Here is a 25,669-nt window from a genome sequence, read left to right as displayed (position 1 = left end):
ATTTTGAAAATGTTAGCTGAGTAGATTTTAGCATTAATTATGGTTCTACTCTAAGTCCAAAATGTGTAGGTTTTTCTCTTATTATTATTTTTAAAATTCTGTCATTAATTCTTGGTGCACTCATGTCCAGTTCGTCAAGGAGAAGACAACAAAATTATTGATGGTGGTGGGGGCTGGCTTTATTTACACTTTGGTGGTGGAATAAAGTGAAGCTTGCTAAATTACTGGTGGTTGGAAGGTTATTTTTTTCCCCTTTCATCTTCACTTTAGAGTGATTTCAATTGTGTCTATTTGTTAGATAACATATTAGATGAATAAAGTAAAATATTTCTAAAAAGAAACGTTTTAGGAGTTTTGAAAAAAAAAAAAAATAGAGAGAGGAACGTTTTGATTGAACTTGTTTATGAGATGAAGGTTCTAGGAAATAGACACTGGATTAACTGCTCGACCTACGAACTTGGTTTATGAGATGGTTTCGTAACAAGTGGTGATGATTGGTGAATTGCTAAATATTAATGAGTGAATTGCCAAATTATTAGTCATTGGTCAATAAAGTATAAACGCGTGATTTCTACTAAGCTTGCTGGGCCAGACCCTTCACAATCACAAACTCATTCTGCTTAATTATCCATTTTCTCACCTGTTCCATTTTCTCATTCTGCTTTCCATAACCCATAATTCTGCTCCTTTCTTTCTTTGCAAAACCAAAAAAAAAGAAAAAGAACAAAAAATGTCATTCATCGGAGAGGCAATCCTTACGGCGTCCGTTGATTTGCTGGTCAGTAAGTTAGCTTCAGAGGGGATTCGGCTGTTTGCACGCCAAGAGCAAATCCAAGCCGACCTAAAGAAGTGGAAGAATATGTTGGTGATGATCAAGGCGGTGCTTGCTGATGCTGAGGAGAAGAAGACTGATCAGTCTGTGAAGTTGTGGCTTGATGAGCTTCAGAACTTGGCTTTTGATGTTGAAGACTTGCTGGATGAGTTTCAAACTGAGGCTTTCCGGAGGAAGTTGCTGCTTGGAAATGGAGATCCAGCTGCGGCTCAGGATCAACCCAGTAGCAGTCGTACAAGAACAAGTAAGTTTCAGAAGCTCATTCCTACTTGCTGCACCACTTTTACTCCACAATCGATTCAGTTCGATTACGCCATAATGTCCAAAATCAAAGAGATCAACGACAGATTTCAAGATATTGTAACACAGAAAGACTCGCTCGGTTTGAACGTAAGTTCAGCTGGGAGGTCCAGAAAAGACAGGCAAAGACTACCCACAACCTCTTTAGTGACTGAAGCCAAGGTATATGGGAGGGAAACAGAAAAGAATGAAATTGTTGAATTGTTGTTGAGGGATGATTTGAGAAATGATGGTGAATTCTCTGTTATTCCTATTATAGGCATGGGCGGGCTGGGCAAAACCACTCTCGCTCAGCTTGTCTATAATGATGCTCGAGTGCAGGGTCATTTTGATCTCAAGGCATGGACTTGTGTCTCTGATGATTTTGATGTTATCAGGCTAACAAAAACAATTCTAAGATCCATTACTAAGCAGACTACTGATGACAGTGATTTAAATTTGCTTCAAGAGGAGCTGAAGAAGAAGTTATCTCAAAAGAAATTTTTGCTTGTTTTAGACGACGTTTGGAATGAGAATTACAATGACTGGGTTGACATGAGCCGTCCGTTTGAAGCTGGCGCACCGGGGAGTAAGATTATTGTCACAGCTCGTAATCAAGAGGTTGCAGCCATCATGGGGACTGCTCGGGCTTATCATTTGAAAAAGCTGTCAAATGATGATTGTCTGTCTGTGTTCGCTCAACACTCTTTGGGGACAAGAGATTTCAGTTCAAACAAGTCATTGGAGGAAATTGGCAAGAAGATAGTGATCAAATGCAACGGCTTGCCCTTAGCTGCGAAAACTCTTGGTGGTCTCTTGCGTGGTAAACTTGACCGGAGTGATTGGGAAGGTGTGCTCAGTTGCAAGATATGGGATTTACCAGAAGAGAGATGTGACATTATACCGGCGCTTAGAGTGAGCTACTATTATCTTTCGGCACCTTTGAAACAATGCTTTGCATACTGCTCATTGTTTCCAAAGGATTATGAATTTGAAGAGGAGGAGATAATTTTATTATGGTGTGCTTCGGGTTTCTTGGATCACAAAGAGAGCGGGAATCCTAATGAAGATCTAGGTCGAAAGTTCTTTCAAGAGCTACGTTCAAGATCTTTTTTTCAGCAATCAAGCAACAATAAATCACGATTTGTGATGCACGACCTTGTCAACGACCTTGCTCATTGGGCTGCAGGGGAGATGTACTTCACAATGGAGTATACCTCAGAGGTTAACAAGCAACAAAGTTTTTCCAAAAATCTTCGTCATCTATCGTACATTGGTGGAGCATGTGATGGCGTTAAAAGGTTTGAGGGCTTGTACGATATCCAACATTTGCGAACTTTTTTACCAGTAATGTTGACAAATAGTTCGCGTGGATACTTGGCTCATAGCATTCTTCCTAAGTTGTTCAAACTCCAACGGTTGAGGGTCTTCTCTTTGCGTGGATATCACATCTCCGAGCTGCCGGATTCAGTTGGTGATTTGAGGTATTTAAGGCACCTTAACCTGTCTGGAACTGAGATTAAAACTCTGCCTGAATCAGTCAGCAAGCTTTACAATTTGCACACCCTTCTGTTGGAAGACTGTCGGCGACTGAAGAAGTTGTGTGCAGCCACGGGAAACCTCATCAAATTGCATCATCTCAATAATTCAAATACAGATTCGTTGGAGGAAATGCCAGTAGGAATTGGTAAGCTGACTTGTCTTCAGACGTTGAGTAATTTTGCTGTGGGAAAAGACAATGGTTCTGGGTTACGAGAGCTAAAGTCATTGATACATCTTCAGGGGACACTTAAAATTTCAAATTTAGGGAATGTAAAAGACATTGGTGATGCAAAGGAGGCTCGGTTGGATGGAAAGAAGAATCTTAAAGTGTTAAAGTTTCGATGGACACGGAGTACCAATGGTTTGTCTTCAAGGGAGGCAGAAACTGAAAAGGATGTCCTCGCATGCTAAAACCTCATGAAAATCTGGAACAATTTTGTATCAGTGGCTATGGAGGTACAAAATTTCCAACATGGTTAGGAGATTCCTCATTCTCAAATTTAGTGACACTTAAATTTGAAGATTGCGGCGTGTGTACTACCTTGCCGTCAGTCGGGCAACTATCCTTTCTAAAGCATCTTGCAGTGCGTGGAATGAGTAGAGTAAAGAGTTTGGGTTCAGAGTTCTATGGGAATGACTCTCAAATTCCATTTACATGCTTGGAGACTCTTCGTTTTGAAAACCTGCAAGAGTGGGAAGAGTGGATTCCTCATGGATCCAGTCAGGGAGTTGAACGGTTTCCTAAATTGAGAGAGCTTCACATTTTAAGATGTTCTAAACTGCAAGGAACATTTCCAGAGCACCTTCCTGCATTGGAGATGCTTGTTATTCAACAATGCGAAGAATTGTCAATTTCAATTAGGAGTCTTCCAGCTCTTTGCAAATTGGTAATTCGTGGATGTAAAAAGGTTGTGTGGAGAAGTGCAACTGATCATCTCGGCTCACAGAATTCAGTGGTTTGTAGAGATACATCAAATCAAGTGTTTCTCGCAGGGCCATTGAAGCCGCGAATACCAAAACTGGAAGAATTGGAGATAAAAAATATTAAAAATGAAACACATATATGGAAGAGTCATAACGAATTACTGCAAGACATTTGCTCTCTCAAAACACTGACGATTGACAGCTGTCCCAAACTTCAATCCTTGGTCGCGGAGGAAGAGAAAGACCAACAACAGCAGCTCCGCGAGTTGTCATGCAGACTTGAATGTCTAAGATTGAGAGAATGCGAAGGCCTTGTGAAGTTGCCACAATCATCGTTCAGCCTCAGTTCCTTGAGAGAGATAGACATCTACAAATGCAGTTCCCTTGTTTCCTTTCCTGAGGTTGCTCTGCCTTCCAAGTTGAAGAAAATTCTGATTGGGGAATGTGATGCACTGAAATCGTTACCAGAGGCATGGATGTGCGACACCAATTCGTCTCTGGAGATCTTGTATATTGAGTATTGCCATTCGTTGACATATATTGCTGCTGTCCAGCTACCATCAAGCCTTAAGAAGTTGATGATCTGGTGTTGCGATAATATAAGGACTTTGACAGTGGAAGAGGGCATCCAGAGTAGCAGAAGCAGCAGCAACAGAAGGTACACCTCATCTCTTCTTGAGAAGTTAGAAATTAGGGATTGTCCATCACTGACATGTATATTTTCAAAAAACGAGTTACCTGCGACGCTTGAGTCCCTTGAAGTTGGCAATCTACCTCCGTCTCTTAAGTCCCTTCGTGTTTATGGATGTTCAAAGCTGGAGTCAATAGCAGAAAGGTTGGACAACAACACATCTCTTGAAACAATTAGTGTAGATGATTGTGAAAATCTAAAAAATTTACCGAGTGGTTTACATAATCTCCGGCAGCTTCGAGGGATTACTATACGGAGTTGTGGAAACCTGGTGTCCTTTCCCGAAGGGGGATTGCCTTGTGCGAAACTCAGGAGGCTGACGATATCTGATTGTGAGAGACTAGAGGCCTTACCCAAGGGATTGCACAATCTGACCTCTCTTCAAAAATTAACAATAAGAAGAGGAGGTGAGCTTCCAAGCCTTGAAGAAGATGGCCTTCCCACCAACCTTCAGTCACTTTGTATTTGGGGTAATATGGAGATTTGGAAGTCAATGATTGAGCGGGGCTGGGGATTTCACAGATTCTCCTCTCTGCGAGAACTCATAATCCAAGGATGTGATGACGACACGGTGATGGTGTCATTTCCACTAGAGGACAAAAGATTAGGGACCGCGCTTCCTCTTCCTGCCTCTCTAACGTCTCTGTGGATTCAAGATTTTCCAAATCTGGAACGCCTATCTTCTTCAATTGTTGATCTTCAAAACCTCACTCATTTGTATCTCTATGATTGTCCCAAGTTCAAATACTTTCCAGAGAAGGGCCTGCCTTCCTCACTTTTGCAATTACAGATCTGGAGTTGTCCGTTGATAGAAGAGAAGTGCAGAAAGGATGGAGGACAATATTGGGACTTGTTAACCCATATACCGAGTGTTGCTATAGATGACAAATGGATTTTTGATGATTGAACAGAGGACGGCTGAAATATTTTATTGTTAGCATTATTATTATTTTTTAAAATCGGGTGTGTTTGTGTATGTAATTTTAAAATTCAAATCTCAATTGAAAACTATTTTAAATTAATATGGTTTGGTGTCGGTGGGCTTTTTGTATTGTATATAATGGGTTTTTGAATTTTTTTATTAAATGGTGGAATGCTTTAAATTTAAGAAATGGTAGAATAACATAACGGGTTTGCATTATTCAGCTGAGGAGGACTTTGGCAAAAATTGTTTTGAAATTTTACCCGTTGGACAAATAAATATTCGAGTGATCTTTATTAAAATAGCATGATTGGACACAGTTAATATAATAAAAATCAAATTATTATCATTGGACTTGCTAGATTCTCATACGTATAATCTAACTTGGGAATTGTAAGTTTGGTGATTATTAAATATTATGATTGGACATGGTTAATATATTGATAATCAAATTATTATGATTGGACTTGGTTGATTAGCATTATTTATCCGTCTATGTATACCTTTCGTTGTAATAAATGGTAAATCAGTTTTTGGCGGCTAAACAGAGGACGGTTGAAATATTTTATTGTTAGTACTTTTTAAAAAAAATTGGGCGTGTTTGTGTATGTAATTTTAAAATTCAAATCTCAGTTGAAAATTAATTTAAATTAATATGGTTCGGCGTTGGTGAGTCTTTATCATGTATATAATGGGTTTTTGAATTAAACAATAAAATACTTAAAAAAAATGAGTTTGCATTATTCAGCTGTAGAAACTTTATTTTCTTTTATTTATCCTTCCACTGTACGCTTATATATGTGTGTGTATATTCTCTTCATCAGACTCTGGCAAATATTGTTAGTACGGTGATTATTTTAAATATTTTATATTTCAAAGTTAATTGCATTTTGTTTGTGTGCGCGCGCGCGTATATATATCATGGAATTAAAATTATTTTAATCGTGTACATAAGTAATTTTAGTAAATTAAATTTAATTAATTAATAGTAAATCGATCATGATTTATTAAAAGCACTTGATTACATAATTTTCGTATATGTACACTACAATCAAATCCCATAACAACAAAAATAGAAATTAGAAGAGAAAACAATACCCCATGACTAAGCCAATAAAATCTCAAAAAACAAAAAGCAATCTAAGCAAAGCATTAGCAAAACAAATATAAAAAACAAAAAGCAAACTAAGGGAATGCATTATATTTCTCTAATTACATTTCAGCTTTAATAGTCTTAATATCTTCACCAGAAGAATTACCAGCTGCCTCATCAGCAACAGTGTTATAATGTTCTACCTCATCAGCAACAGTAGTTTTCAATTGCTAATTAAACACGCAAGGGCTAACTGTACTGCAATGTTACTTATACTCTTTAAAAAAAAAGTACGAGTAAACAGAGACAAACATAGGACGAAAAACAGATCGAAACTAATTCACTTCAATTTCACATGAATCTAAATTAATTGATTAATTTAGAACTCGAATTAAAAAAATCCAATAAAATTAATTACATTAACTGGATCTTAATTAATTGATTAATTAATCCTCACCTACCGATTTCATTTAACAAAACTTTAATGCACAGCACAACTGTATAGAAAATTAACAAAAACCAAATGAAGTATCAAGGCTGTAATTAGTTACAATGCGTATATGAATTTATTTAGAGTTGTTTATAACTGTTTTGCTGGATTGGCTGTCCCTTCATCTGAACTGTTCCAGAAGATTTGTTTGCAGTAGGCTGGTTGCCCATTCTGCATCAAATTTGAACTCATAATTAGTGAATCAAGAAATTATTTCAGAGACTAGCTATGTTAATCAGCATATGACAACAGGTTTCACCAAGATTTCATTTAAATTTTTAATTTTGAAAATTCAACAATTTTCCAAATTAAAACTTAATCCCAAAACCTATTAAACATTTACATTATATTGAAAATTAATGCATTTAATTAAAGTGATGAAACGAATCAGCAAAGAAATTTATTCAAAATTAAACTAAATTGAATCAACAAAGGCCAAAGGATTCAACAAGGCTTGCCAATACCATTTTAATTAAAGTGCTTAGACGAGGCTTCTCCGATGGCGAGGATTCGACGGCAAGAGGCTTCTTCGATGGCGAGGATTCGACGGCAAGAGGCTTCTTCGATGGCGAGGATTCGACAGCAACTGACTCAGATCGAGCGTGTAGCGGCAGCAACTCACTCAGATCGAGGCGTGCAGCGTGCAGCGGCAGCGACCGACTCAGATCGAGGCGTGCAGCGCGCAACGACAGCAACCGACTCAGATCGAGGCTTGGACACGAGGCTTAGGCGAGGCCGTGAGGCAGACGGCGACATCCTACGGAATTGGGGGGATTTGGGTGTTAGGTATTTGTGGGTTGCGGCTGCTGGTAAAGTGTTGTGAGTGCGTGTGAATGTGGGAGTTAGGTTAAATTTGTTTTTAAGTTAATATATATATTTTAATTTAATATAAAAATTAGCCGGATCCGAATATCCGGCTTTGATGCACTTGTATTCGGATCCGGATCGGGATCCGTGCGGAATTTAATTTCTTACGTCTGAATCCGCATTTTTTCAGATCCGAATCTTTCAGATTCTTGTGGATGCGGGCCGGATCCGACTTCCCAGGTCAAAACTTGCTAATTAACCGCAATGGTTAAATTTCATATGTATGAGAAACTTGGAAGCGTGAATGCGGTCCCTACGAAATAAATAATTTTGTTAATAAGAAAATAAAAAACGTGGTACCAATCACGTGAATATTGCAGATAATATTCAAAATACCATTTCATCTGGAACATTTAAATTTTTTTTTAATATACAAAAGATTGTTTATGATTGGTTGAATAAACAATAAATTTTTTTATGGTTGGTTGAATAAACAATGAACTTTAAAGATCAACCTTCTCCGAAAAATCCAAATTGGCCAACTCGGTGCTTCAGTAGATTATTTTCCTCCATCTCTGTACTAATAGTCTTCTCAGTCTCAGTTCAGACTCGTGCATGCATATCGATTGGTGGAAATTGAAATCATCCATCTTTTTTCCTTTCTACATAATTATTAACAAATAATCTTAAGACGATGAGGGCACAATTCCCAATATATTGATGTTAGAGGTTTTTAACTCCGCATTCAGAAACCAAAATTTTGTAACTTCACGTTGTTTAAGTAGCAAATTAATTGTAATTATGGTTGAAAATTTTGGCTTTTGTTAATATCGTAGAGATGGAAGGAATTGCTTCGGGTTTCACGAAAGGAAGCTAGAGGAAGATGAAGCTTTTAAGTTATTATGTCATCACTTGACTTATCTAAAAAATCACAACCGTTGGATTGTGATGCCTCTCTCTCCTCCTCAAAATAACAGCCTTCGTATTCTCTCTGCTATTGTTTTCTCCTACATCCAGAATTTTGGATCAATGAACTTGGTATTCAAGAATATTCACCACCCATCACAGCAAAGAGCAAAGATGTAGTCGAAAGAGTGCCATTTACTCAGGCTTACTCGATCTGTCACTCTCGCTTCAATTCGTCGCTCAATTTCTCGCGTTCAGCTTCATTTCGTCAGTCATAGCTTCAAATTTTCACTGTCGTAAATCATCTCTCTTGCTGTATCTCTCTCTTATGTCATCCAATAGTTTCGGTGAGCTCTCTCTCTAATTTAATATATGATTAAGAATCTTATTATGTCATTTAAATATGCTTGAAGTTTCAGTTTAGTTTATTAATATTACTTGAAATTTCAGTTTCAATAATTTGATTTTGCAATTGAGAAATTATTACTTGAAATATTGAGATGATTTCTAGGGATTGATAATCGAATGATAATTGCTAGGGCTTCTCATTTTTATTTTTGAACCGATAGAGTTACAATTAAGTCATACTGCAATATTTTATCTTGAGATTCCGTTATTCACAAAAAAGAAAAAATTATAAATTGAAAAAAAAAAGAGAGGTAACATTATCGAGCATCAAGCAACTGCAAGTAATGGGGTTTGTTTTGATGAGCTGCGAATTGGGGCCTGTCATTTTCTTGAATTATCTTGAATATAAGTGGAAAGGCATTTCTTCTCTTCAAAAAATTATTGTATATTTCCTTTTAAATTCTAGATTTGCATGTAGCTGATTTTTTATGTTTGAAGGATTTTATTAAAGAATGTGCTGCTGCCAGTGGCATGAATTAATGTAGTCTCGTTGGTATTCGTGATTTGGGGTAATGATTTAATTGAACAATTAAATTTCTATTGTTCCTGTATTCGAATCCAGTGATATTGTGGTGGTTTTATGATAATATTCTATTGTATTGTGCCTCAAATCGGCCAATGTATGTGCTGGGTATATGCCGTATGGGCTTGTTGTTGAATTTGCTTGACCTTGGATGTGATTGTTGCCGTGTTTATAAGAAATAGGCCCAGGTTTTTGTGTGGTAATAGAATTTTCTAAGGTGCCTTACGATAAAGCTAAGAGTCTTAAGTAACTATGCTTTGTAACCTTAAACCTTTAATTGTAAGACTTGGTGTACTTGGTTGTAAAAGAATGTTAAATGTTGACCTATTTTCATTGGTGAAGATAAATAAAGTTAGGGAAGGTTTGTAATCACTATAACCCTGAAAATTTCTTTGGTGGGCTTGTAATAATTTTATTTATGGCATGTAATTTGTTTTTATCAGAAGGCCCTGTTTGCTTGTAGTCTCAAATCTAGGGTAATATTTTAAATAAGTTCTTTAGTAAATGTTTTGCTTTTTTTGTTTTTTTGTTTTTGTTTTTGTTTTAATTAGTTTTAGTATTACTTGGAGGGGAATTCTGATCTGCTGAAGTTTATCAAGCTGGTGCAGCAAGCAGGCCTTTATCTTAATCTTACGATTGTGCTAAGTGGAATTTTGTGTAAGTTACAACGATATAATTTTTAAAAAAGAGCTGACAAAATGCTCTACTTTCTTCTATTTTTTTGGAATGTTGAGCAAAACTTTTCTTTCTTATTTTCAGGGGTCCTGTTTTGCTGAAGTACATTCCAGGTATCAATCCCTCTGATATACTAACTCTATATTAGGTGTTTATAATAATTCATAGTATGGATTTTGTCATATTGGTTTCAATGCATTGATTTTGATCTTGGTTACAACCCATCATCCCCTACATATTCGCAGCAGCCTTTAATGTATGTTTTTATTAAAAAAAAAAGCATTGTACTTTGTTTCATGATGAAATTTGTTTGTATGACGCAAAGTTGAGGGCACGGTAATAGTCATGATTTTAATGTATGCAGCAAAGATCATTATCCATTAAATTTTATGTTGTTGAAATATTTAGATTTCGTAAATTTTGTAGTAAGAAATGAGAGCTCTTGATCCCATCCCTTTATTATATACAATTTTTTTCACTCTGTCATTCATTTATTGTGAGTGTGTGAGAGGTCTTAGTCTTGGGCAAAAATAAAGATCTTTCCTTTGTTATTCTTGTCATCTTTTTCTTCATTGGTATAAATGAGGAAAAAAAATAAAATAAAATTATAATTTGTGCTTGAATTCCACCATATATGGAATGTTTATAGATTAAAAAGTAAGGAGTACACAGTGACTTTGAATAGCAGGTGGGGGAACTCATTTTTTTAAAAAAAATTTAATACATATTGATGGAATAATTATCCTTCACTTAATTATTTAAAATTTTTCTTGGACAGTCACCGACGAAAGCGTAAACAACTACTAGGGGGCTTACAGAAAAAAAGTGCTCTTATTCTAAAAGCAAATGGTCAGGATGCAATTCCAACTTCTTCAACTTATGGATTTGTCTCTTACTTGTAAGTAGTCGTTGTGATTTACCTATCGGGAAAGAAACACGCCCATACCAAATATCAGTAATTAGATGTTATGCTTTTGCAGCAATGAAGAAGTTAAGCGTTTGAGAAGTGAAAATTTAGATTTGTCCGTTACGATTGGGGTTAGTATATTCATTAAATGTAGCATGTACAGATATTATTTTGTGAGTTTTTTATGTTTTAAGACATATTCATTATCATTTTGACAGTTATGAAAACATATTGGGAAAACCTACAAAGAACTTCCTCCCGAACAAAAGGCAAGGTACAAAAAGAGAGATAAAAGGATGGGTCATTCAAACTCACATTCTGGTGACAATGAAATAGTGGAAACAACAAGCAGCATACATTGGAATTTCTTTGCACTTCCTACAGGTGACATAGTTTCTGCAACTAAAGTTGAGCATATGCTTACCATGAATAATATTATTCTTCTTAATTATAAGTTGCTCATGCAGATCTTTTATCTCCATAATGGTGCATATGACAACAATCAGCCTGATAGGAATATACTTCCTATCACATTTTGGAACGAATCAAGGATCAAGAAGTTCATGAAGTGGCTTAGATCTAAAGGAAGGATTGGAAGCGATAAGGTAATCTCTTCTTGTAGGGTGCTAAATTGAATTAAAAACATAATATTATTTGCATTATAGAGTACAGGCATAAATTCATTATCTATGCTAAATTGAAGGTTCAGTTCGGGTTAACCCGATTTTAATGCCCACCCCTAATGGGTATTGATACGCATATATCTGCACATGCTTCTTTGAAACTTACAAGTTACGCTCTCATTGTTCTAAATTTTTAAATTTTTATCTTGATTTACTGTTCTTGTATTATGAATTTTATAACCTAATTTTTCAATATTTAAACCTTTTTTTAAAATTCCTAATAACCCATGTCTATTAATAGGAGGGGATGTAAAGTCCTAATTATCCTTAACCATTAGTAGGAGGGGAACTAAAGTCTTAACACCAACTTTTGTTGTTGGTAGTAAAACTCGATCTGCAGCCCTCAACTTTTAGGACACAAGTTCTCTCACTTGGTTATAAAGCACTATGGTTCCAATATTTGAACTCGAGTGGCTATCAAATTAAAAACCTACTTTAAAATCTCAATCAAAAGTGGATTTTGATTCAATATGCCTTTAACTGCTGTAAACATAACACATGATTAATACCAATCACATATCGAAGGCTACAACTCTATTAGAATAATACAAATTTCAAGTGTGGCTCAAAAGTTCCAAAATCTCAATAGTAAACAGAACCTTAGTACATCAAAATCTATCCTAAATTTCTCTGGACAAGCCAAAAGCCACTATGTCAAAACATAGTGTTCATGTCTGTAATATGTAATTTGTAAGGATTTGAAGTTACAATAATTGAAAGCACTTCGAGTTGTGATAGACTTATTTATTTGGTAATTGAATTAGAGAATTCGTGTTAAATTGATATATTTTGTGTATTTGTTTTAATGTTGATATTTTCATTTCTCATTTACATTGATAAAATCTACAATTAAGTATTTTATGTGGTTTTTTTTAGGCAACAGTTATAAATTTATAATTTGAATTACGTAATTTAAATTTTTAGATTTTGTTGCAAGCATGATTTTATAAGTGGGAACTTGCAAAATATCCACTAGGCACACCTAGAGCTGACAAAACGGGTCATCGGGTCGTGTTCGTGTCGTGTCAGCTTCGTGTCGTGTCAAATTTAGGTCGACCCAAACCCGACCCATTTAATAATCGTGTCAAAATATTGAGACCCAAACCCGACACGGAAAAATAATCGGGTTACCCAATAACCCGTTTAATATCTATATATTGAACAAAAGTTACATCAAATATTTACACACTATCATACATACGTATGTACATACAAACATACATAATTTATCGATATTATAAAATATACATATCTACCAATATATTACACATTTACACTATTGAGGTTTTAATTATATATATATAATATTATATATCAATATTATAAAATATACATGTCTATCAATTTTTACACATTTACACTATTGAAGCTCTAAATGTATTTAAAATTTTATAAATAAAACACTGTGTTTATATTCACCTTTTTAAAGAATAAAAAAAAATCATCTCTAATATTTGAGTTTTAATGATAAGAATATGTAAATTATTTTAAGATAGAAAATATAATCGGGTCATTGATCGGGTAAATGGGTCAAGAATTTTAACCCAAACCCGACACGGAAAAAAATCATGTTGACCCGGACCCGACCCATTTAATAATCGTGTTAAATTTGACGACCCATACCCATTTATTTATGTCGTGTTCGTGTCGGATAATCGGATCGTGTCAAATATTGCCAGCTCTAGGCACACCAGCCAAACCCACAGTAAATGGGCTTTGTTAAAAATTTTTGTAGATGCGGGTTTGGTAATGTTAAACCCGTACCAGACCCTACCCGCTACCATCCCTAACTACACCGCAAACACCAAAAGCCATACAAAACAATAATGCATAAAGTACGGGAAATAATGGGAAATACGATGTCGAAGTCTTTGAGAATCACGGTTCAAACAAGTAGAGGACGTGGGTGATTGAGGACGTGCATGCACGGTTTGTCAGCATGATGGTGTTTGTCGGCAATAATTTAGTTACAAGACAAACTAATTGCAAATATAAGGCTAAAGCCTTATCGTTTCGTTCGGAAAATGTGGCCACACATTCAAATGCCTTTCACAAAGTTTTATATGAAGTGAGATTTTTCACGTGCTCTTTCATTGTCAATAAGCTCCCATAAAATATTTATTATTTTTTAAGTATAATATTTTTTTTTTCATATTTTTTTTAAAAATTAAATAATAAAGAAAATTTAAAGAGAAAAATACAAATAATAAGATTAAAAGAGTGAGAAAAATATTAAAAATTGAGAAATTCATAAATAAAAAGAGTGTTCATATAAAAAAAATTTATTACCATTGTGATCATAAAAAATTATAGTGCACTTTTAAGTGTTCGTTTTAGCATGGAAATTAATTCAATAAATAAAGTAATTATATGGCAAAAAGGGAGAGAGAGATAAACGTTTTGATTTAACTTGGTTTATGAGTTTGAAGACTTGTAAAGCGAAGGTTCGTAGTGGATACATTCCATTTTCCTCTTTATTCAGCATTTACCCGGACACTGGGTCAATGTTGCTGGACACTGCAAATATCAAGGTGCAATTTATTATATTCATGGTAACGAGTGGTGGTGACTGGTGATTGGTGAATTGCTAAATTATTAATGGGTGGTGGGCTCTGTTTTTATTTTCACTTTACTGGAATAAACAATAAGCGGAAGACTTGTTACGCGCATTTTGCTTGACTCTGCCCACTTACTGTTCAATTTTCTCATTTTGCTTTTCAAAACTCAAAATTCTGTTTCTTTCTTTGCAAAACAAAAAAAAAAAGAAAAAAAATGTCAATCATCGGAGAGGCAATCCTGACGGCGTCCGTTGAGTTATTGGTCTATAAGTTAGCTTCAGTGGGGATTCGGTTGTTTCCACGCCAAGATCAAATCCGGGCCGATCTAATGAAGTGGAAGGCGATGCTTTTGAAGATCAAGGCGGTGCTTGCTGATGCTGAGGAGAAGAAGAGGACTGATGAGATTGTGAAGTTGTGGCTTGGCGAGCTTCAGAACTTGGCTTTTGATGTTGAAGACTTGTTGGATGAGTTTCAAACTGAGGCTTTCCGGAGGAAGTTGCTGCTTGGAAATGGAGATCCCGCTGCGGCTCAGGATCAACCCAGTAGCAGTCGTACAAGAACAAGTGAGTTTCGGAAGCTCATTCTTACTTGCAGCACCACTTTTACTCTGCAATCGATTCAGTTCGATTTCGCCTTGATGTCCAAAATCAAAGGGATCAACGACAGATTTCAAGAAATTCTAACAGAGAAAGACTTGCTGAATTTGAAAGAAAGTTCAGCTGGGAGGTCCAGAAAAGGCAGGCAAAGACTACCCACAACCTCTTTGGTGAATGAAGCCAAGGTATTTGGCAGGGAAGCAGAAAAGAAGGAAATTGTTGAATTGTTGTTGAGGGATGATTTGAGAAATGATGGTGAATTCTCTGTTATTCCTATCATAGGCATGGGCGGGCTGGGTAAAACCACTCTCGCTCAGCTTGTCTATAATGATGCTCGAGTGCAGGGTCATTTTGATCTCAAGGCATGGACTTGTGTCTCTGATGATTTTGATGTTATCAGGCTAACAAAAACAATTCTAAGATCCATTACTAAGCAGACTACTGATGACAGTGATTTAAATTTGCTTCAAGAGGAGCTGAAGAAGAAGTTATCTCAAAAGAAATTTTTGCTTGTTTTAGATGACGTTTGGAATGAGAATTACAATGGTTGGGATCGACTCAGACTTCCATTTGAAGCTGGCGCACCGGGAAGTAAGATTATTGTCACAGCTCGTAATCAAGGGGTTGCAGCCATCATGGGGACTGCTCCGGCTTATCAATTGAAAAAGCTGTCAAATGATGATTGTCTGTCTGTGTTCGCTCAACACTCTTTGGGGACAAGAGATTTCAGTTCAAACAAGCCATTGGAGGAAATTGGCAAGAAGATAGTGATCAAATGCAACGGCTTGCCCTTAGCTGCGAAAACTCTTGGTGGACTCTTACGAGGTAAACTTGACCGGAGTGATTGGGAAGGTGTGCTCAGTTGCAAGATATGGGATTTACCAGAAGAGAGATGTGACATTATACCGGCGCTTAGAGTGAGCTACTATTATCTTTCGGCACCTTTGAAACAATGCTTTGCATACTGCTCATTGTTTCCAAAGGATTATGAATTTGAAGAGGAGGAGATAATTTTATTATGGTGTGCTTCGGGTTTCTTGGATCACAAAGAGAGTGGGAATCCTAATGAAGATCTAGGTCGAAAGTTCTTTCAAGAGCTACGTTCAAGATCTTTTTTCCAGCAATCAAGCAACAATAAATCACGATTTGTGATGCATGACCTTGTCAACGACCTTGCTCAATGGGCTGCGGGGGATATATACTTCACAATGGAGTATACCTCAGAGGTTAACAAGCAACAAAGTTTTTCCAAAAATCTTCGTCATCTATCGTACATTTGTGGAAAATATGATGGCGTTAAAAGGTTTGAGGGCTTGTACGATATCCAACATTTGCGAACATTTTTACGAGTAATGCAGTCAAATAGTTCGCGTGGATACTTGGCTCGTAGCATTCTTCCTATGTTGTTCAAACTCCAACGGTTGAGGGTTTTCTCACTGCATGGATATCAAATCTCTGAGCTACCGGATTCAATTAGTGATTTGAGGTATTTAAGGTACCTTAACTTATCGCGAACTGGCATTATAACTCTGCCTGAATCAGTCAACACGCTTTACAATTTGCACACCCTTCTGTTGGAGGGCTGTCTGCGACTGAAGAAGTTGTGTGCAGACATGGGAAATCTCATCAAATTGCATCATCTCAATAATTCATATACAGGTTCATTGGAGGAGATGCCACTAGGAATTGGTAAGTTGACTTGCCTTCAGACGCTGTGTAATTTTGTTGTGGGAAAAGACAGTGGTTCCGGGATACGAGAGCTAAAATTGTTGACGCATCTTCGTGGGACACTTAACATTTCAAAATTGGAGAACGTAAAAGACATTGGTGATGCAAAGGAGGCTCAATTGAATGGAAAGAAGAATCTTAAAGTGTTAAGGTTTCGATGGACACGGAGTACCGATGGTTTGTCTTCAAGGGAGGCAGAAACTGAAAAGGATGTGCTCGACATGCTAAAACCTCATGAAAATCTGGAACAAATTTGTATCGGTGGCTATGGAGGTAAAGAATTTCCAACTTGGTTGGGAGATTCCTTATTCTCAAATTTAGCGACCTTAGATTTTCAAGATTGCGGCGTGTGTACTACCCTGCCGTCAGTCGGGCAACTACCCTCTCTAAAGCATCTTGAAGTGAGTGGAATGAGTAGAGTAAAGAGTTTGGGTTCAGAGTTCTATGGGAATGATTCCCCGATTCCTTTTCCATGCTTGGAGACTCTTTGTTTTGAAGACTTGCAAGAATGGGAAGACTGGATTCCTCTTAGATCTGGTCAGGGAGTTGAAGGGTTTCCGAAATTGAGCGAGCTTCGCATTTCAAGATGTTCTAAACTACAAGGAACATTGCCAGAATGCCTTCCTGCATTGGAGATGCTTGTTATTGGAGGATGTGAAGAATTGTCAGTTTCAGTTACGAGTCTTCCAGCTCTTTGCAAATTAGAGATTAATGGATGTAAAAAGGTTGTGTGGAGAAGTGCAACCGATCATCTCGGCTCACAGAATTCAGTGGTTTGTAGAGATGCATCAAATCAAGTGTTTCTCGCAGGGCCATTGAAGCCGCGACTACCAAAACTGGAAAAATTGGGGATAAATAATATTAAAAATGAAACATATATATGGAAGAGTCATAACGAATTACTGCAAGACATTTGCTCTCTCAAAAGACTGACGATTGACAGCTGTCCCAAACTTCAATCCTTGGTGGCGGAGGAAGAGAAAGACCAACAACAGCAGCTCTGCGAATTGTCAAGCAGACTTGAATATCTAGAATTGAACCGATGCGAAGGCCTTGTGAAGCTGCCACAATCATCGTTCAGCCTCAGTTCCTTGAGAGAGATAGAAATCTACAACTGCAGTTCCCTTGTTTCGTTTCCTGAGGTTGCTCTGCCTTCCAAGTTGAAGGAAATTCAGATTGGGCATTGTGATGCACTGAAATCGTTACCAGAGGCATGGATGTGCGACACCCATTCGTCTCTCGAGATCTTGAATATTCAGTATTGTTGTTCGTTGACATATATTGCTGCTGTCCAGCTACCATCGAGCCTTAAGAAGTTGAAGATCTGGCGTTGCGATAATATAAGGACTTTGACAGTGGAAGAGGGCATCCAGAGTAGCAGCGGCAGAAGGTACACCTCATCTCTTCTCGAGGAGTTGGAAATTAGGGATTGTCCATCACTGACATGTATATTTTCACAAAACGAGTTACCTGCCACGCTTGAGTCCCTTGAAGTTGGCAATCTACCTTCGTCTCTTAAGTCCCTTGATGTTTATGGATGTTCAAAGCTGGAGTCAATAGCAGAAAGATTGGACAACAACACATCCCTTGAAACAATCAGAATTTCTAATTGTGAAAGTCCGAAAATTTTACCGAGTGGTTTACATAATCTCCGCCAGCTTCGAAAGATTAGTATACAGATGTGTGGAAATCTGGAGTCAATAGCAGAAAGGTTGGACAACAACACATCTCTTGAAGATATCTACATTTCTGAGTGTGAAAATCTGAAAATTTTACCGAGTGGTTTACATAATCTCCACCAGCTTCGAGAGATTAGTGTAGAGAGGTGTGGAAATCTGGTGTCCTTTCCCGAAGGGGGACTGCCTTGTGCGAAAGTCACTAAGCTCTGTATCCGTTGGTGCAAGAGACTAGAGGCCTTACCCAAGGGATTGCACAACCTGACTTCTGTTCAAGAATTAAGAATAGGAGGTGAGCTTCCAAGCCTTGAAGAAGATGGCCTTCCCACCAAGATTCAGTCACTTCATATCAGGGGTAATATGGAGATTTGGAAGTCAATGGTTGAGCGGGGTCGGGGATTTCACAGATTCTCCTCTATGCGACATCTAGAAATCGGAGGATGTTATGACGACATGGTGTCATTTCCACTAGAGGACAAAAGATTAGGGACCGCGCTTCCTCTTCCTGCCTCTCTAACATCTCTGAGCATTCTTTTATTTTCAAATCTGGAACGCCTACCTTCTTCAATTGTTGATCTTCAAAACCTCACTGAATTGCGACTCCATGGATGTCCCAAGCTTAAATACTTTCCGGAGAAGGGCCTGCCTTCCTCACTTTTGCAATTACAGATCTGGAGATGTCCGTTGATAGAAGAGAAGTGCAGAAAGGATGGAGGACAATATTGGGACTTGTTAACCCATATACCTTATGTTAAAATCGATTATAAAGTCGTTTTTTGATAATTGAATGGAGGACGACAGAAATATTTTATAATTACTATTTTTTATTTTTAAATTGAGCGTGTTTGTGTATGTAATTTCAAAATTCAAATCTCAGTTGAAAACTAATTTAAATGAATATGGTTCGGCGTCGGTGAGTCTTTATCATGTATATAAGACCAATCGGTTTTCGAATTTTTTAAATTAAACAATAAAATGCTTGTTAAAAAAAATGAGTTTGCATTATTCAGCTGTTGAAACTTTATTTTCTTTTATTTATCCTTCTGCTGTACGGTTATATATGTGTGTGCGTGTATATTCTCTTCATCAGACTTCGGCAAATATTGTTTTGAAATTTTACCTGTTGGATATATATATTCTCAAGTACTATTTATTAAAATAGCATGGCAAATATTTGAAAGTTAATTACTTTTTGTTTGTGTGTGCGCGTGTGTATACATATCGTAGAATTGAAATTATTTTGGTTGTGTACAAGAGTAATTTGAGTTAATTAAATTTAATTAATTAATAGTAAACCGACCATGATTTATTGAAAGCACTTTATTACATAATTTTCGTATGTGTACACCATCATCAAATCCCATAACGACAAAAATAGAAAATTAGAAGAGAAAACAATATACCATGACTAAGCCAATAAAATCTCAAAAACAAAAAGCAATCTAAGCAAAGCATTAGCCAAACAAATATCAAAAACAAAAAGCAAACTAAGGGAATGCATTATATTTCTCTGATTACATTTTAGCTTTAACAGCCTTAATATCTTCACCAGAAGAATTACTAGCTGCCGCATCAGCAACAGAGTGTTATAATGTTCGTGTAATTGCTAATTAAACACGTAAGGGCTAGATTGTATTGCAATGTTATTTATACTCTTCAAATTAATGCACTTTGGGCGAGTTCTTGAATTAATTGTTTATGTGCCATCGCTATTAATATTTATAAATATAATTTATCAGTTATTGTATATTTTGCGCTCACACATCACTCAATTAAATCGCAGCCCAACACATTCAGATTCAACTTAAAAAGCATTCAGATTTAAATTCCAAAAAAAAAAGTCACAAATTAAAATCACAAATCAATCATCATACTCAAATAAAGCTCAGAAATTTATTCAGGAAAAAATAAGAAAACGAAAATTTAAACAAAAAGAAAAGTAAGAGTAAACACATACAAACATAGGACCAAAAACAGATCGAAACTAATTCACTTCAATTTCACATGAATCTAAATTAATTGATTAATTTAGAACTCGAATTAAAAAAATCAAATAAAATTAATTACATTAACTGGATCTTAATTAATTGATTAATTAACCCTCACCTACCGATTTCATTTAACAAAACTTTTATGCACAGCACAACTGTATAGAAAATTAACAAAAACCAAATGAAGTATCAAGGCTGTAATTAATTGTGATGCGTATATAAATTTATTTAAAGTTCTTTATGATATTTAGAGTTCTGTAGAGGTCAATTATATGTCCTTCGTATTTTGAATTAGTCTCGAAAAGACTTACAATATAGACCATGTATTTCCTACGAGATTTATTAGAGTGAATAGTTGTTTTTGGAATTATCAAATAATATATTTGAGAGTTATTTATTTTTGTACATATAAAATTGAAATTCTTTAATTATGTACGGGATTTTTTAGGGTCATCAGGAGGTTTTGCGCATTAATGGTTAGTGAAGTAAACCGACCAGGGAAATTTATCAAAACAACTTGATTACGTCATCTTCATACATGTACACTATCTCCAAATTCCATAATCAAAAAAAAAAAAAAAAGGAAACTCAAAAGAGAAACAATATCCCACCCAATGCCAAGAAAATATCAGAAACAAAAAACAAACTAAGCAAATCAAAGCATTAGCTTGTGATGCCAGAATCCAGACTGCTCTCATCCGATCATGCGCTTCACAATGTGAAAAGGGTACTGCGAACATTTTTTTGTTGCATAAAAATATTATCAAATATGATATTTCACCCAAAATGATGCCGTTTTGGTAACTTTACCCATCCGATATGACCGGACTTCCAGGTCATAGACAAGCTACAAGAGGGTCACGACAATAAACAAACAAATTTGAGCATTTTCTCCGATTTCGTCTCCCTTTTCTTTTTCCCTCGTAAATTGACAGGAATTTGGAATGCAATGAAGCAAGAAATTAAATTTGTTATAAACGGAAAGAACTTAAAGCAGGAAATAAATATTTGACATATTAAAAGACTCATAAGATAATGCAGTCAACATAGTTAAAACTGTATACAATCAGTCAGCTAACATGTAGAAGTAAAATAAGATGCTCGGCTAACCACAGCAGTTGCTGTTTTGCTGGATTGGCTGTCCCTTCATCTGAACTGTTCCAGAAGATTTGTTTGCAGTAGGCTGGTTGCCCATTCTGCATCAAATTTGAACTCATAATTAGTGAATCAAGAAATTATTTCAGAGACTAGCTATGTTAACCGGCAGATGACAACAGGTTTCACCAAGATTTGACACCACAACCACACATCAGTTCATGATAACCACCAGTCACTGCTCAAATAGACTAACTATCAATTCTGGAAATGGTAAATATTTTGAATGATAATGTTTCAATTTCTTAAAGTTTAGGGGTGAGATAAAACAATTCCTCACATCTTGCATATGTACATTATCATGTTATTAATCTGATTTAGACAGATGTCAAATTTTGAATCCTTTTATGCACTACAAACCAAAACTAGAAACAATCTTAACATTTTATAGTCACAAAATAAACCCATACACGGTGTCTAAAATGCTCACAATCATCACATCATGGGATTTCTCAAACCCTGTAGGGCTTTTCTACCAGAGTAATTTGTTCCAACAGAAAACATTAGGTAAAAAGTTATTCATTGCAGAATTTTCATCACAATGCACATAACCAGCAATAATGGTGATTGTTGAATAAGAACAGTCGGCAAGAAGGAAAGAGTTAAGTGATTTTACTTTTTCTTAATCTCACCGGCCATGGTCAAGAAAGCCTGCTCCACATTGATTGCATCTTTGGCACTCGTCTCCAGGAAAGGAATCCCCAGTTCATCTGCAAATGCCTGCATTTCACTCGGAGACCAACAGAAAGTCAGAAAAATCAATGTAGTACATTATTTGGATACAATGACATGCCACCCATAATTTCTGCATCTGCTGCTTGATGCCAATAGATCAGCCGATGTACTGTCTTAATCATTAACAAGTCAACACAAAGTCCATAACTCCGTCTGTTGCTAAAAACCAACCCAACAAGTTTCTCTCAGTCATACATAAAAGCATTTCCAAAGTCTTGAAAGATATTTTATAGAATAAGTACCTTGGAAACTTTAAATCACATGAAGAAGCAGAAAAAGATGCTTTCTCCTTAACATTGTGAAGCACTTTGATGTTCAGATCTTGTAGCTTAATGCTCAACATATCACATTAGTCTAAGTCATGAGTTGAAAACAAGATTCTTATAAAATCTTATTGCATGCAAATTATGCAGTTAAAATTTACCAATTTATATAGATAACTAGTTAAATAGAAATTATTCATTAACAAACAATAGATATCTTATGCAATGATATTCCCTAAAGAATCAGACTGCCAAATCCCTTTAGATAACCTTGGAAAGAGACCAGGAAAACGATACAGATCTCACCCTAACCAACCATTTGAGTGAAGCACTAAGGGTGGCAAGTTTCAAACTGAATTACAGAGGTTAGCAGCCAGTAATTCAACCAAAACACAAGTACGAGTGACCGTGTATTATCTTGAAAGTGTGTGCATGGGCGTGCATGCAAACAGGTAAGTGAAAGACATGTAAGTGGAGAGAGAGAGAGAGAGAGAGAGAGGTCTAAATCTAAAGCACAAACCTCATATGAACTTCAATAGATTCATTAGACTTTTTTGTAAGTGGGGTTGTCCATATGGATAAGATTCGACATGGAATGAGAATACGCACCAAAACAGACATTCAAGGCTCAAAACGAATTAGAAAATACATTAGAGGAAAGTAAATGATTCTCTTTGGGCATGTTTGGCTTTCCTCTCCAAAAAAAGGGGTACTATTAGTCACCATTTAAGGAACAAAATGCTTTAATAAAAATTTTATTTTCATTATTCATTGATAAAGGGTAGAGCCACTTAGAGCAATTTGGCAGGCCCTTGGAAAAAAGGAAAAGGTATTTAAGGATCTCCCTACTCAATTTTATTGGAATCACACTCAACATTGAAGGATATGATACAAGAGACATTTAAATGAAAAGTCAAACTTGTGTTCTAGTAAGTCAAATTCTCACTGAGCATGCACATGATAAAAGATTAACAAAGAAATACAATTTTATTAAACAATCAGTTGCATTAAAATGAGAACATATTACGAACATTTATTTTAGGGGATATTATCAATTGACTACTTTAAGAATTACAATATATCAAACAACTACAAGAAGTATTTTAGTCTATCATTTTACTACTATATCTTTACAAAACTTATGATTTTACTACATTTCCGTTAGTACAAAAAAAATAACAATTTCACCATTGGAAAAAAATTACACAAATAGAGGTATCAAATATTATATTCATAGGCTAATAGGAATTATTTTTAACTACTTTATATTTTGAATTTATAATATTGTAATACTTTGTGTGTTATTTTTTAACCAAAAAATAATTAATATAAAGTGCAAAATTGATATTTTATCAGTCAGCCAACAGGTCAACTATCGGTGCCAATGAAATGTAGTAAAATAATGGATTTTGTCTAGATATAATAGTAAAATGATGGAATCATATTTTTTATGGACTTTAGATTTATTGCAATTCTTGAATGATTCAAACAATAATAACCCTTATTTTAACAAGTCGTATTGACAGAAAAGATTCCAACTCGAGATACAGACTGTCCAAAGTTTGAGTGTCCTGGGTATGCAGAAACTTACCAAGCAAATGCACTTGAGAAGAGTTTAAAATTATATTCAAAGTTCAGGCGACAAAAGTCATGAATATACCTTGGCTGTCTGTGTGTCCACAACCTTGTTCACAACTAAATCGCATTTGTTCCCAACTAGAAGCTTGCATACACTGTCATTTGCGTATCTGTCAATCTCATTCAACCACTGCTTGACATTATTGAAGCTCTCCATCCCAGTTACATCATAGACAATCTGTTGAAATCCCAACACATTTAATTAATCTCATACAGTTGCTCAATTAAAAAATTGGAAAAACAAAATTACCACTTATTCTTTCTTAAAAGAGAATACAGCATTGCAAGACTTTTACTTCCGACAACATCATATGTCATAAGAATTTATTAGACAATTTGCATCATATTATGGCTCCCATTCTTGGACTACATCATCTTGTATACAGATTTATTGGAAAATGTACTGCTTAATGAAAGATGAAAAATAAGTTAATAAACACATACAATGCTGTTAAGATGTCACATGTAAATCACAAACTTTCTGATTTAAACCAAGAACGGGAAGGCTCCTTACTATGATTCCATGGGCTCCTCGGTAATAACTGCTAGTTATAGTCCTGAAACGCTCCTGTCCAGCAGTGTCCCACTAAACAGATTAAAAACAATCAAACATAAGACATTACCTAAATGATGTTTATAAGACAAATACACTCATTTCAACATACCACTCTTCAAACAAAGAAAATAAGACAAGGTTCTTGAAAATAACCTTCACTAAATAAGACAAATCGAATTTCTCTCAATACAAGATAAAAGGAAATTTTGACTCACAATCTGCAGTTTGATCGTCTTCCCATCCAGCTCCACAGTTCTTATTTTCTGCCAAAAAAAAAAAAAAAAGAGTAAAATGCTGAAGTCTGCCAACATTTCTTTCCCCATATGCATACACATACATACATACACGTACATAGACTCATATTATAACTTATACACATATATACATATATATAGAAGAGAGACTCACAAAATCAACTCCAATGGTACTGATGTAGCTATGACATAAGAATCATCCTGAAAAATTGAAAAAAAAAATTACATTAATAAACCTAAAAACTAACAATTAACGTAATGAAAACCGAAATTTACAAGAATAACAATTATTTATCATCTAAATTATCATTTTAATAACACAAATTCAGAGAACAAAAAGCTAAAATAGAAAGTAATTAATATAAAAAAAGAAAATAAGAAGGGAAAGGAAAAGTCAACAGACAGCAAATAGGAGCAGCAGGCAAGACTTTCCGACGGACGAGTCTCCGATGAGCAACAGCTTGAACAGATAATTGCTTCAACAAAAAAAATGAAAAGGCAAAAAAATAAAAAAAGTTGAAGTATTGTCAAATTAAAATGAGTATATGTTAACAAGGTTAATATCAAAAAAAGGAAGGAAACAGGGAGGCTCACTATTCGTTGCTCATGATTTTGGATGGAAGTGAAGAATCTTGCCACGGTCCTTTTGCTCTGTTTGGAGAGCGAGAAAGAGAAAAGAAAATGAAAGGGAAAGTTTGTTTCTGCCGTGTCGTGCGGGAGAATTTCCTATATCATCTCTGGAACTTAGCTTTGTCCACTTATTATTTGCTATTATTTAATTATTTGTTTACGGAGGATTCCATTATTATTACTGGTTTTCTTGGGATTATATATTTA

The 25,669-nt window shown here is 35.7% G+C and overlaps 2 protein-coding genes, 1 long non-coding RNA gene and 1 pseudogene across 3 annotated transcripts; 3 read left to right on the top strand and 1 right to left on the bottom strand.

The window, feature by feature from the left end:
• Window positions 1-525: 525 nt before the first annotated feature.
• LOC112098407 (putative disease resistance RPP13-like protein 1) lies at window positions 526-5,224 on the top strand. The gene is made up of 2 exons (XM_024184679.1): window positions 526-3,014; window positions 3,047-5,224. The coding sequence occupies exons 1-2, from the start codon at window positions 731-733 to the stop codon at window positions 5,173-5,175; spliced, it is 4,413 nt and encodes a 1,470-aa protein (XP_024040447.1). The 5' UTR covers window positions 526-730; the 3' UTR covers window positions 5,176-5,224.
• Window positions 5,225-8,110: 2,886 nt separating this feature from the next.
• Window positions 8,111-11,790, top strand: LOC112098408. Its single transcript, XR_002905524.1, has 7 exons — window positions 8,111-8,833; window positions 9,969-10,074; window positions 10,177-10,205; window positions 10,871-10,990; window positions 11,073-11,130; window positions 11,218-11,383; window positions 11,467-11,790. It is a non-coding gene; the product is annotated as an uncharacterized LOC112098408 (long non-coding RNA).
• A 2,664-nt stretch (window positions 11,791-14,454) lies between these two features.
• On the top strand, window positions 14,455-19,020 carry LOC112097714 (putative disease resistance RPP13-like protein 1). The gene has a single exon (XM_024183088.1). The coding sequence runs from the start codon at window positions 14,455-14,457 to the stop codon at window positions 19,018-19,020; it is 4,566 nt and encodes a 1,521-aa protein (XP_024038856.1).
• A 2,087-nt stretch (window positions 19,021-21,107) lies between these two features.
• On the bottom strand, window positions 21,108-25,583 carry LOC112098402 (annotated as a pseudogene).
• Between the last annotated feature and the right edge of the window lie 86 nt (window positions 25,584-25,669).

Source organism: Citrus clementina, unplaced genomic scaffold (assembly GCF_000493195.1).
Source record: "Citrus clementina cultivar Clemenules unplaced genomic scaffold, Citrus_clementina_v1.0 scaffold_5, whole genome shotgun sequence".
Classification (NCBI taxonomy): domain Eukaryota; kingdom Viridiplantae; phylum Streptophyta; class Magnoliopsida; order Sapindales; family Rutaceae; genus Citrus; species Citrus x clementina.
This window is presented reverse-complemented; position numbering and strand designations above follow the sequence as displayed.

What these genes read in the sequence shown, in the direction of transcription:
- LOC112098407 (XM_024184679.1), top strand. Translation starts at nt 731, where the DNA reads ATGTCATTCATCGGAGAGGCAATCCTTACGGCGTCCGTTGATTTGCTG. An exon ending in ATGGACACGGAGTACCAATG is followed by an intron (nt 3,015 to 3,046) that starts GTTTGTCTTCAA and finishes GAAACTGAAAAG; the next exon opens with GATGTCCTCGCATGCTAAAA.
- LOC112097714 (XM_024183088.1), top strand. Translation starts at nt 14,455, where the DNA reads ATGTCAATCATCGGAGAGGCAATCCTGACGGCGTCCGTTGAGTTATTG.